Genomic DNA, 12,381 nt, shown 5'->3' with positions numbered 1-12,381 from the left:
GGTCGCGGACCACGAGTCATCGGCTTTCCTATACTACAATCACAGTCTTAGCTTATTCCACTCATCCGCTATTGCCCTAAAACGCGTGAAGCCATTAAGACGTGAAAGTAAACGCGTCGCGCACCGTCCTATAGTCCGGCCTCGCCCACTTCTGTTTCTGGCAATGCTCAGCTAGCATGTTAACCGGCAGCTTCCCCGTCCATGACGCGCCGCCAATGAGTGTCCGTGTCTCAGCGCGCTTTTTCTCCTCTTCTTCGCGGGCTTCTTTCCGCGCTTTGGCTTTCGCGGCGGCGCTTTCGTCGTTGTTTTTGGAGGAGTTGGAGAAGACGATGTAGCTGGCGTCGTCGGCGGGAGGGGCGGTGACGGGTTTCTTGCCGGCCGCGCCGCGGGGAGGGTGGGCTTTTTTTACCATGCTAGATGTGTGTAGTAGTTGGTGGGAGGGTTTTGGGGGCGGGATAGCCGTAATGCGGAGAAGATGAGGCTGCTGATGATGGTGAAAAGGTCTTGAAGCGTCCTCCACAATAGCTGGCAGCGGCAGTATTGATGCGACTTCAGATACTACCCAACGAAACCTCTTGCCGAAGAAAACATGTATAAAAGCTGCTGTTCTTAGTTGCCATAGCCTTCACAGGCAGCGGGTAGCGGGGCGAAGGAAAATCTCATAGGGCTGAAATAAGCTCAATTTAGCGCCCGGCGGCAACGTCACTCTGAGATCTGTGCGGCCTGGTGTTTTGGAGCTCAACTCCAGTCAGGCTTCCTTGAACATAACACACCCTCCGGGCTTTTGTGCACTTCCCCGGCTTTTCTTGAGCTCCTCTGGTACAGTATCGACAGTTCTAGCGAGCCTGATGCTCTAGCTTTCCAAGCTACTCCAGCCAGTGTTGGTCTGCTGCGCTCTATTCCAGGAAACCTACCAGGCACCCCACAACTGCCCTCACCTCCCCATTCCCAACCCCGCTCCAACACCATGGAAACATCAAAAGAGGCCCCAGAGGACGCCATCACAGCTTCAGAAAGGACAGGCACCACCATACCCACCGATAAACCTCCAAAACGGCCAAACGCCTGTACGTCCCTTCCATCCCATCCCACTGAACTCTCCCATACACCACACCCCACTGACCCAACCAGTCACAGAATTAATGAACCGTTCGAAACAATCTAAACCAACTCCTCCCCCCGCACCACCCGCACCCCCCTCCGCCTCCCGCCACATCTTCAAAGACCGCACCGGCCTTGGCGCCTACATCGCCTCGCCAACCTCCTTCCCCGCCTCAGTCGTGATATCCCACAACGAGAACTACGTCCTCATCCACGACCTCTACCCGAAATCGAGCGTGCACCTCCTCCTCCTCCCGCGGAACCCAGAGATCTCAGACACCCACCCACTCACAGCTCTAACCACGAACGCAGCGTTTCTGGAAGAGGTGAAAGTTGAGGCCGCAAGAGCGGTGAAGATCGTCGCCGCTGAGCTCCGCCGCCGCTACGGCCAATACTCCGCCGCCGAGAAAGCTCGAGAGGAAGCGCTAGAAGCCATCATGGCCTCGGACGCCGACATACCCACCGAAGAAGCCCTCGAGGCCCAGCTCCCCAAAGGCCGAGACTGGGAAGCCGAAGTGATGGTCGGTACGTTTTCACCTCCTTCCGCCCCCCCCCCCTGAAAAGTTACCCACACATCCTTACCCAAACGTCTTCGCCAGGCGTCCACGCACACCCCTCCATGTCGCACCTGCACATCCACATCCTCTCGCGCGACCGCCACTCGCCCGCGCTGAAGCACCGCAAGCATTACAACTCGTTCGCGACGCCGTTCTTCGTGCCCATCGCCGATTTCCCGCTCGAGGACGGGGATCCGCGGTGGCATCCCGGGCGCGAGGGGTACTTGCAGGGCGACATGAAGTGCTGGCGGTGCGGGCAGAATTACTACGGGCGGTTCAAGCAGCTGAAGGCGCATTTGGAGGGGGAGTTTGAGGGGTGGCGGGGGGAGTAGGGTTGGGGAGGAGGTCGTAGTAATTATGAAAGAGCGGAGCGCGTGAGATTCCGGTGCATAGCGAAGCGTGCGCGTTTGGTGATACCCAGATAGACATCGAAGAACCAAGAAATGCGTTTGGGCACGCCTTACACCTGCGTGGGATACCCCCGCCAGGCTTTGAAACCCTCCGTACAGGATGTAGCGGCCACCGCCGTGGGTACTAGTCAACCCGTTGACTAGCTGAAGGCATGTTAGCTAGGGCGCTCTTCGCAGTGGTATCGAGAAGGCAAAAGTGGAGCCGGAGCAGCGGTATACTGCCAGGTATAAAGTCTACGCACACGCGTCTACCACTGCTCGGGGTACCCCCCTGGGATTTCAAAACCCTAGGCACGAATGTCAGGTTTCAAGCCGCCTAAACTAGCCTGCCTCTTGACCAATTGGGCACTTACTAGCTGGGCAACTCCTCACAGTGGTGTCGAGTGCGCAAGACCGGATCTAAGTAGTGATGCATCTGCATATCTAGACTTCTGACCTGGTATTATATATCCGTATGCCCAGACTTACGGTCTGGTATTTGTACCTCATCATCACGATAGCAGCACAGTATTGCGAGGCGATGGAGTTGATACCCAGGATGCTTCATTCGTAGCTGTTACCTGGCTACCGTTCTAGTGGAGATTCCCATATGCCATGCCGTGCCCACCAGTGAAAAGGAAAGAAGAAAGAAAAAGAGAGACCCCATCCGTCCGTCCTGCCCGTCCTGTCCGTTGCCAGACAGCCTTGTCATGTATGGTATAACCATTTCTCCCATGTCCGAATCCACCACTCCAACGCCGAAAAACCAGGCTGAAAGAAGGAGATCTTGTAGCCGAAAGGAAAGAAAGATGGCAGAGGCCATATCATGTATCATGAGGGGGAAGGGGAAGGGGGAATCGTGGAGTGTGCTTTCGTTAAAAAAAAAAAAAAGGAAAAGTGCAAGCCTTACCGCCAGAACTCCGTCGCTGGTTCGCTCATTGTCCAGTCGCTCGCCCAGTCGCTCATCCGCCACACGCTCCGAAAAGTAACCAGCTAGAATAGCCACGTTCAGTGTATAGACCGACGCTGTCTGAGTAGCCCCAGTGCCGCTTCAGTCTACAAAGCACCTAGTCAACCTCGGCATATTGGCCTAAAGTGGAGCTAGTTACGAATGACGATCCTCTTGACGACATTCGTATCGATGCCGTGCAACTCAGGGGGAAACTTGCACTTGTCGGCAAAAATGCACGTCTTGCCGCCTTTGGTGGAAGATGAGCCATTCTTCGGATCCGGGGCCGGGCAGCGGTGACCGTAGATGCACTTGAGGTCTTCGCAGCTGGACCCGTTAATGCAGGGCGCCATGCGCGCAACGAGCTTTAGTGTTTCAAGCTCGCCGCGGGTCGGCTTGTAGGTATGAACGTGGGTGCAATGGGCGCCAAAGGGGCACTCGTTGCGCAAGAAGTGCACGTTGCACATCTTGATGTTCTTGACGCGGTTGACTTCGTCCTTGTTGTAGTTGGCGGACTGCGGATCAACGCGCTGGCCTGCGCGGTTGCGCGGGATAGTGGTCGGGGTGGTGTCACGGGCCTGGGTAAGTTTTGTTGGCGGTGGGCTCTTCGATGGCGGTGGGCTCTTCGATGGCGGTGGAGCTGCGGCTCGGTTGGCCCAGGTCGGGGCTGTGGATTGTGGTGTGAGCACCGCGAAGCCGGACAGATCGTTTGATGCGACAGTGGACACCGAGGGGTTTCTTGATAGTCCATACGCCGAGGATTCCGGAGTATTGTTTCCATTTCCATTCATCAAAGCCGGACGACCGGTCGGCGGAAGGAAAGGTGGGGGGAAGCTACTTGGGAGTCCATAGGCGAAGCGGTCCGGGTTGAGGATCTTGGTGTCGCGGAACAACCCTTCGAATTTTTGTGACTGAAAGGGAAGCTCTTGGAGCTCCTTCTCAAATGGAACGCCCTCCAAAAGAGTGATCCGAGTGTTGAAAAATGAATCCTGTGCATCTTCTTCCAAAACTCTGGCGTACCCGTTGTCATGGGAGCATCCGAAAAAGATCTGACGGCAATGAATGTTGCCGACATATAGCTTCAATGTTTCTTTAGAAAGTAGTTAGAGGCTTGTTGCTAAGCAGTTGTTTGCCACCGTTTGTGGCGCCTCATAGTATTTTCAGGTTCCCAATTCAGACAAAAGTCTTGCCTTTTGGACAACTGATAAACTAGTGAAGCCACCCCAGACAGCGCCAGAGCAGTGTACACAGATTAGAAGTGTGATTCGCCGCCATGGATTTCTGAAAATACTACGAGGCACTACAAGCGGTGGCAGAACAGTGCGAGATTTGCGGGTACTCACCGATAATCTTCTCATCGGCGCGGTCTTTTCCTGGGCCAACATCGACAAAATCAAAGAGATGTTTGCCACGAGTGAAGCCACGAGCAAATTCCTCAATTCTGCTGCGGTCATCGATGATGCCGACCTTGAAACAGATATCGGCGAGGCCTTGAAGATTGGCATAGACGCGGGTTACGATTTTCGATGTCCTAGGAATGTTTTCGTTGTCATCTATGAATCGGGCCATGCAGGCATGGAGATGGTCGGCAGCTTGCTTCCCCCCCATGGCGCCGGCGTTGAGCAGAGCATCTGAGAACTAGTAGAGTCAGTCAGTCAGGTGTGCGTCTAGTAGTAGTACAGCGCCTAGTCATTGATCCGTGTACACTGTTCTGCCACTGCTTGGAATGCTCCAGCATGTTTATAGAAATCTGGAGCGACGCCCAGCATAGCTAAGTGTGTACTTCCGTCTGCCACTGCCTGAGGTGGCCGGGCAAGCCAAGTTGGTGTTCCAATCAACTAAATTAGGGAACTCAAAAATGCATCGAGGAGCTTCAAACAGCGGCAGACAAGTGTACGCAGTTTACGTTAGTATGGCGACACTTACAATCATGCCGTCACCGTCGATGAGAATGACGACGAACGGATCACGGTCCCAACAAGCCCGGAATGCGCGGTTTTCAGCTTCAATCGCCTTCATTTCTTTCTGGACATTTCTGGCATACTCAGTCTCGCGTTCGTGGGCGTCGCATTTGGTGGTGTATAATTCGTAGAGGCCTTCATAACGAGCAAGAATCTCCTCGAACAGATGGTGCTTTTCCTGATCGAGAATCTGGAGCTTTTCGTAGCGATCCCACAGAGTCTTTGATGAATCGACCTCATTGTCGTTGTACGTGTTCGTGCCACCACCACGAATAGCACCAGATGCGTTAGACATGCCAGGCATTCTCGGAGCTGGTGACATTGGCTGCCTGGAGGAGTTTACAGCGGTCCAGTGGGTTGAAGTGCCTTGACGGTGGCAAGAGAGTGTAATCAGGCTGCTGGTGAGTTGAGAGAGAGAGAAGTGGCGATGTTGAGAGGCGGGTGGATCAAGGCGGTAGATGCCAGGAGTTAGGAAAAGCTGTGTGAGGCGGCGAGGATGGTAGCACACAGCCGGGCTTCGCTGTGAGGGCGCTGTGCGTGAGTGGCTGCAGTGTTAATAGGCGCTTGTTCGACGCCGCGACAGGATATATATAGCTGCGACGAGACTGCTGGTGCGGCGAGGCAGACGGGCGAGTGCAGGCGCTGCTGTCTCGACGGTGCTTTGAGTTTGCTTCTCTCTGCCTGCAGCGGATGCGCGTAGTTGCAGCGAGTGTGTCTAGGTTGCTCTGGTGAAAGACTGGCGAAGGAGTGGTTGTGGCTTGACAGGGCCAGACAGCCGACCGCCGTCCAATCAGGGAGCTCGTATGATAACAGGTCTTGGCATACACAGAAACACGCACAACGCTGCAGGATAACGCCGTCTGAGGTGGTCCCGCTCGTCTTTTACACTGTTCAAACAGTTTCAGTCGAACTTTTAAAAAGGGCTGAAGCAGGTCAAACAGCGCCAAACCAATGTGCTTGTGTAGCTGCTGTTACACTATTTAATGTGCGAGCTTTTATTAGACAGCGGTAAGACAGTGGTGTACATAGATTTACAGTACCAGCTATACTGCTACGTTGGGCGTGAAAAAAGCGGTACGCTCATCAAGCACTGTCTCGTGTGTACAACTTTCTGCTACTACCTGGAGTGCTTCAATGTGGTTTCAGAAATCTGAACGAGATAGAAGCTCTTCCCTTAGGCTATGTGGAACCTTATTGAAGCACTTCAAACAGTGGCAGACCGGTGCAGACACGACTGGACGAGACAGAGTGCTTGATGAGTGCACCCTTCTCCCATGCCCAGCGTGCCAGCCACCAGCGTGCCAGCCACCAGCGTGCCAGCTGCACTGCTAGCGCTATCAGTGCACAATTCAGACTTATGCATGCCAAGACCTGTCATTATACGAACTCCCTCCAATCGCCCTGAGAAGCCACGTTCTCCCAATATCTGGTCGAAACTCCATCACCGCTCCCCCCATCACCCCCGAACCCTCCTCTGTCCTGCCCGCCATGGTGTTCTGGAAGCTCTCGTCCCTGCTCCTGCTCTCGCTGCGCGCCCTCAGTGCCGCTGCCCAGATCGATGTACGTCTCCGCACCGCACTTCCGGCATGACATCAACAGCCAACGCTGTCCACTGGAACCCTTCCCGCCCATCGCCATGGCTCAATTGGCTTGCTAACATGAGCCCCGACAGGTTGAATCGGTCGAGGAGCTCGACGACGACGCCGCGCAGACGCCCAACCTCAAGGTCGCCATCTCCGCCTCCTTCCCGCAGTCCGAGATCTTCGGCGTGAAGCTCATCAACGGCCACGCGACCCAAGCCGTGCTCTCCGTCACCAACAATGAGCCTGCGCCCCTCACCGTCGCCATAGTCGGCGGCTCGTTGATCTCCAGCGAGGGCCAAGTCCTGCGCAACCTCACCGCCCAGAAATACAACGTCGAGATCCCGGCCGGCGCAGAGGAATCCCTGACCTATGCTTTCGCCACCGAACTGCACCCGCAAGACCTGCGTTTGCAGCTCGTAGCCGTGTTGCAGGACCAGAAGGAGGCCTTCTATACCCTGTCCGTGTACAACGAGACGGTCAGCGTTGTCGAAGCCCCCACCAGCTTCTTTGACCCGCAGATGTACGTTCCCGGCAGCCTTGCCGTCCCCGCCCACTGAGGTCGTACCAGCTGACCCACTGCCAGCATCTTCCTATACCTCGTCCTCACCGCCGCGTTTGGTGGAACCCTCTACTTCATCTACACCACCTGGATCACCACCCTCTTCCCGCAGAAGCGTCGCGGCGGCAAGGGCGGCGAGCGCGCCAAGAGATCTTCCGGTGGTTCTAAGAAGGTCGACCCGACTGATCAGGCTTCCGTGGTTGGTGCCGATGGCTCTGCCGTTACCTCCGGCGCAAAGTACGACGAGAGCTGGATTCCAGCCGCCCATCTTCAACGCCCAGAGGCCAAGCGCATCCGCAGCGGTACGCCAAAGACCAAGCCAAAGGTCTAGAAAATCAGGTTCCGAGCTGGGACAAATCTTCAAGGCACGTTGGAGATGATCGTAGGTGAGAAAACGATCACGTGGAATAGAGGCTGCCTACTGGGCACTGATATGCTACTATATGCCTAGAGCAGGTTGGATGGGATAAGGGTAAGTTGGGTTTACAGGACGAAGACAATTTTCTGGTCCTCGTTGGGACCTGTATTTGCATAGCGAAACACGGCGGGGGGGCCCAAGGGTATGATAAAAGTAGATTTCAAATCGCACCTGTAAAAGTCATATATTATTAGGGGACTACTAATCGTACACCCCCTAATTCCTAGACGTACACCCCCTTTTCACTCCATGTACACCCCCCCCTCTTGGCGCTTCACCACCTTCTAATTGGCTCGGAGAGCCCGGAGCTTCCTCCGGGCATTCACCCTTACGTCTCTCTACACGTGATGCTATACGCGAGGCCGTACGTGATGCTATGCACGAGGCCGTACGTGAGCTCGTATGTAAGGCCATACGTGATGCTATACACGAGGCCGTACGTGAGCTCGTACGTGAGGCCGTACGTAATGCTATACACAAGGCTGTACGTGATGCTATATATGAGGCTGTACGTGAGCTCGTACGTGAGCTCGTACGTAAGGCTATACATGAGCTCGTACGTGAGCTTGTACGTGAGCTCGTACGTAAGGCTATATAAATTGGCATGATGTAATTGCTTGTGTTGTACATGGCCGCATTTAGAGAGAGCATTCGGAATTAATAAGCAAGTTAAGCGAGCGAATCGGAGGCTACGGAGCAGCCCTCCGAGCCAATCAGAAGGTGGTGAAGCGATAGGGGGGGAGGGGGTGTACGTGTAGTGAAAAAGGGGTGTATATCTAGGAATTAGGGGGTGTACGATTAGTAGTCCCCTATTATTATTTGAGACAACTCGAAACTAATCTCCTTCTAAGCCCGCATGGTCACACCTTTACATCGTCGTCAGAGGCGGCTCAGCGATGATGGTCAATCGTGCACTCGCGCTTAATCTCTAACACTTTTCGGAAAACCCCAGACCTCGGACAACCCCTGCTAGGCTTGCACCGCCACTTACGATGCTTATTACTTCAGCCTTACAACCAACGTCGGGATGCATTGTCATGTACAGGGTCTCGTCCAATGAGACCACGATGGAAAGTTCTTTTCGTACCAAATTGCCCCAAATGGCCTCGGAAGGGTAGGCCCAAGCTTGCTCGTAGGAAGGGTCGCCACAGAACCTACCTACACCGTTCATTCTCTTCCACCAACACAGGTACAGGAAGGAGATGCACGCGCTCGTCACCTGGGTCACCCCAGATGACTAAGTGAGCGTCACGGACCGCTCTCAATGTCTTTGATTTATATTTGTCGATCCCGACAGGTGCCAAGGCTCATCTTCGCACTCATAGACAACCGAATGAGGGGACAGCTGCGAAAGCCACTGCTTCGCCCCTTGGAGTAAGTCCCTTGTACTCGGCCCTAGTGGAAGAGGTAGACATATAAACGATAGGGCCATCCCTTCCAGAAAGGCTCAGTATCTCTCTCCCTTTCATCACCTTCAGCCAACATGTATTTCTCCTTCAAGCTCATCATCGTCCTCGCTCTATCCGCCATCAGTATTCCAGTCTCAGCCCACTGCTCCCCAACGAACCAGTCCGAGGCATGTCTATGCACGCCCGATCAACCAGTCACCAAGTACCCCAACAAATGTCAGATCACGAAAGTCTTCGACCACCTCGCCCAAGGTAACTTCTCTGCCTTCCTCGCCCAGGTCACGCCCGACGTCCAATGGACTCTCATGGGCACCCACGCGCTCGCCGGCGTGTACCACAATCGCACCATCTTCGCGATTGATGCGTTGCAGCGCCTCTCAAAAACGCTGGATCCCGCGCACAAAACCTCGCTGAAGCTCACTTTTATCGTTGGTGGCGGCGATAGCGAGTGGAGCGTGCAAGAATTGCATGGACAGGGTGTTTGCAAGAATGGTAAGCTAGCGCTAAGATGACTCCGCTCGCGGCTCATCCGCCAGTCTCTACGAGAACGACGAACGACTAACTCTCTCTCGCGCCTAGGACTTATATACGACAACAAATTCAACTGGGTAACGCGCTGGAATACTGAGGGGAAAATCGCCGAGTGCCGTGGGTATCTGGATTCGGCGTTGGTGCAGCGGGCCATCACGGAGAATGAGTCTGGCGAATATACCTACACCGACCAGAGGAATGTGTTGAAAGCGGGTCCTGTGGGCACAGGCTGTACCTCGGAGTAGTAAGTGTGTGCAATCGTGGCGCTTGGAAGCTCGAGGTCGTGAGGCCTAGAATCCCGGTGTCAAGTTCATCTATGCCCACGGGTTACAGAAGCCGCCTCATTAAAAAATGTCTAGAACCAAATTGTAAATTCGCGTATACGAACTTCGTACCTCCTCCCAGCTTACCTCCTCCCACTTCCCTGTTGATTTAGCGCTGTATGTACTGTTTATAAGCAAAATTACGCCCGGCGATTTCCCTCCGGCTCAGATTTTCACAATCCCCCGAAATAAGGCGACTCGGACGGCACAGTCCTCAATTTCTCTCATTCGAAAAGGCGACCAAAGGTATAGAATTGAAATGCCCCCGCGGCTGAACGGCGACGCACCATGGCTGCTAATATTCTCAATCTGCCGGTATCTTTATTCGTAGACACGGTTCGCCATGCCATCTTAGAAAGACCATATTCCAAAAATTTCAATATACTAAGGAAGACCGCATCATCCATCACCTTGAAGTCACCGGAAGCGAGCTGGATTTGTATTCATATGAGAAACGCGATAAAATTGTCGGCCTGCCTCGTGCGATGGTCAAACACACGCGAACAAAGTATCTTATTTACCGGCTTCCAATTCCGTCACCTTGGCGAGCACCTCCTGCATCTGCTCCTTCAACTTCTCCACCTCGCCCTCTAAAGCCAATGCTTTCGAAAATGCTATTTGCTCCATGCTCTGACCACGCCCCTGACCTCCTTGACTTTCCACTTTGCATATAGTTAGCGTAACTCTGGGTACTGGGTATGAGAGAGATGACGAATTCGTACTTTCGTCATCATATCCTTCTTCCGAGTCGTCGTCGTACTGTCCAATTCTGAGATGTATAATCTAGGGTATGGCTTGCTAAAAAGATGCAAGGTGCAGTTGTTGTTTTGGATCAAATTCGAGGTTTTGTAAACCGGAAGGTGAGTGTGATGGAAGAGGTATATTGCGACGGGCTCGACAATTTATATTCAATGAGCGCTCCACCGCAGAGGATAGATCCCACTCATATCGACCTTTCGGTCAACCATTCACGGCATCCCGTGCTGATCTCCAGCACTTTCATAGGCTCCAAGCCGATCTTGCGGGCTTGGTCTGCCGGCTAATTGCATCATAGACACCCCTGTGCCGTCATGGCTTTGATAGACGCTGAAGTTTGAAGCCTGTGAGCTCGCCATGATGGATTGTGGCCGCTGTGACTGGATTAATAGGCATGCATCATCGCTCATCTTCAAGTCATTTGATAGCGAGAATGCGATTTGGAGAAGAAAACCTAATAGCTCTGTCGGTCTGCACAATTCAATGATAAACCGCACATAACCAAAGCATTTCATCTACCGACAACTCTATCTTCGGGCCAGCGCCTTGATATACATCTGCATCTACTGCGCCGCCTGTAACGCCTGAACCTGCTCCAACTCGCTCACGCGCGTCGGCACCGTTTTCTGCCCTGGCCCGGCTGTCTTCTCAAGCTCTGCCTTCACTTGTTCGATTTGTTTAGAAACTGGTTTCTAATTAGTATGAAACCGGGTATTATAACGGACAGATACATACAAGAGTGGGTCGAGTTAGCGATCATCTGCTGGATTTTGTTCTCGTCCATTTTAGAGATATGTTGTCTGGGGATCGGTCTTGATAACGAGATTGTTGTGCTAGATTGGGGTTTAGATGGGCTTTCGAGATCTTTGTAGAATGGAATGGGGACTGAGGGTAATGATACAGATGGAGTGTGCGTGGCTATGGGTCTGACGGTTATGTATGGACCTTATCGACCCTCCTTAGCTAGCCGGCCACCTCCGGCCTTTCGTGTTTGAATCTTGCTTAGGATCGTCTTAGGGACCTAGCCGATGGTTCCACTGATTGCAGCGGTTCATTGGGCAGACTGGACCAGTTATCTCTTACGCCGTCATGGCTTAATACACGTTGACGTTGTGACGTTTGAGGTCCACTCTGACTGATGAAGCATGACGTCTCAGCTCTCGTAGAGCTGTGGTGGGCTTCGTGAGTGGTCGTATTTAGCATGACGGAGGCGCGTAGTTATTCCCATTCGAATTGCCGAAGACTAGTCGGCCTAATTAGAGCGAGGTAGTGTCTAGAAGAGGCCGAAGAGGGGCATTGGGTGCTGAATTAAGCTAGGAGACCGCGGAGGAGCAAGTTCTGACGTTGGGCACTAGAGTTAGATGCGCATAAGTGTTTAGATTAGTGAAGAAAGGCAAGACTCTTATGCATGATGTAATATGATAAGAGACGTGAGTCTCTGATTGCAGATAGTTTCGAGGGTAGACTTCTCGGTTTCCCGTGGTCCTTGTTGGAAAAACTGCCAAATGGCGACATTGAGACCTAGTTAAGATTACTCTGGCCAATAGGTGGGTCTGGATACGAGTAACAAGATCTGAAGACATCGACGAGATCGCAGGGTACAAATACAGTTTGGCTCGCTCCGTGCCATAGAGCGCTAGTGGACGGACATCCCGTGGCCAATGGGATCAAAGAAATGAGATATATGAGATCGCTGGATCAATCAATATTGCTTGCCACGGCTGGTGTGACGTGTCTCGATTACGCCAGGCGGGAATTAGAGCTAATATCAAGAGCTTAAACGAAAAGAGCTCTCAACAAGACCAACAACGATGTCATCTTGTGCTGGCAGATTCATCCTAAGTA

The 12,381-nt window shown here is 53.2% G+C and overlaps 5 protein-coding genes across 5 annotated transcripts; 3 read left to right on the top strand and 2 right to left on the bottom strand.

The window, feature by feature from the left end:
- Nucleotides 1-804: 804 nt before the first annotated feature.
- BDZ99DRAFT_501178 (putative histidine triad nucleotide binding protein) lies at nt 805-1,990 on the top strand (the record flags this gene model as incomplete). Its single annotated transcript, XM_033723790.1, has 3 exons — nt 805-1,067; nt 1,132-1,626; nt 1,701-1,990. The coding sequence occupies exons 1-3, from the start codon at nt 968-970 to the stop codon at nt 1,988-1,990; spliced, it is 885 nt and encodes a 294-aa protein (XP_033573247.1). The 5' UTR covers nt 805-967.
- Nucleotides 1,991-2,924: 934 nt separating this feature from the next.
- Nucleotides 2,925-5,174, bottom strand: BDZ99DRAFT_422702 (uncharacterized protein). Its single transcript, XM_033717000.1, has 4 exons — nt 4,917-5,174; nt 4,793-4,834; nt 4,340-4,634; nt 2,925-4,086 (listed from the first exon to the last, which is right to left on the bottom strand). Exons 1-4 carry the CDS (start codon nt 5,013-5,015, stop codon nt 3,149-3,151), a joined length of 1,374 nt encoding a protein of 457 aa, XP_033573246.1. The 5' UTR covers nt 5,016-5,174; the 3' UTR covers nt 2,925-3,148.
- Nucleotides 5,175-6,378: 1,204 nt separating this feature from the next.
- Nucleotides 6,379-7,713, top strand: BDZ99DRAFT_510695 (uncharacterized protein). Its single transcript, XM_033724485.1, has 3 exons — nt 6,379-6,517; nt 6,630-7,060; nt 7,124-7,713. Exons 1-3 carry the CDS (start codon nt 6,446-6,448, stop codon nt 7,428-7,430), a joined length of 810 nt encoding a protein of 269 aa, XP_033573245.1. The 5' UTR covers nt 6,379-6,445; the 3' UTR covers nt 7,431-7,713.
- A 1,273-nt stretch (nt 7,714-8,986) lies between these two features.
- On the top strand, nt 8,987-9,884 carry BDZ99DRAFT_501175 (uncharacterized protein). Its single transcript, XM_033723789.1, has 2 exons — nt 8,987-9,418; nt 9,506-9,884. The coding sequence occupies exons 1-2, from the start codon at nt 9,001-9,003 to the stop codon at nt 9,700-9,702; spliced, it is 615 nt and encodes a 204-aa protein (XP_033573244.1). The 5' UTR covers nt 8,987-9,000; the 3' UTR covers nt 9,703-9,884.
- Nucleotides 9,885-10,293: 409 nt separating this feature from the next.
- On the bottom strand, nt 10,294-11,320 carry BDZ99DRAFT_479548 (uncharacterized protein; the record flags this gene model as incomplete). The annotated part of the gene is made up of 5 exons (XM_033722246.1): nt 10,294-10,442; nt 10,503-10,549; nt 10,753-10,910; nt 11,145-11,221; nt 11,272-11,320. 5 exons carry the CDS (start codon nt 11,318-11,320, stop codon nt 10,294-10,296), a joined length of 480 nt encoding a protein of 159 aa, XP_033573243.1.
- Nucleotides 11,321-12,381: the final 1,061 nt, after the last annotated feature.

The sequence above is a fragment of the Mytilinidion resinicola genome, assembly GCF_010093595.1.
Source record: "Mytilinidion resinicola strain CBS 304.34 unplaced genomic scaffold BDZ99scaffold_16, whole genome shotgun sequence".
NCBI classification, from domain to species: Eukaryota; Fungi; Ascomycota; class Dothideomycetes; order Mytilinidiales; family Mytilinidiaceae; genus Mytilinidion; species Mytilinidion resinicola.
This window is presented reverse-complemented; position numbering and strand designations above follow the sequence as displayed.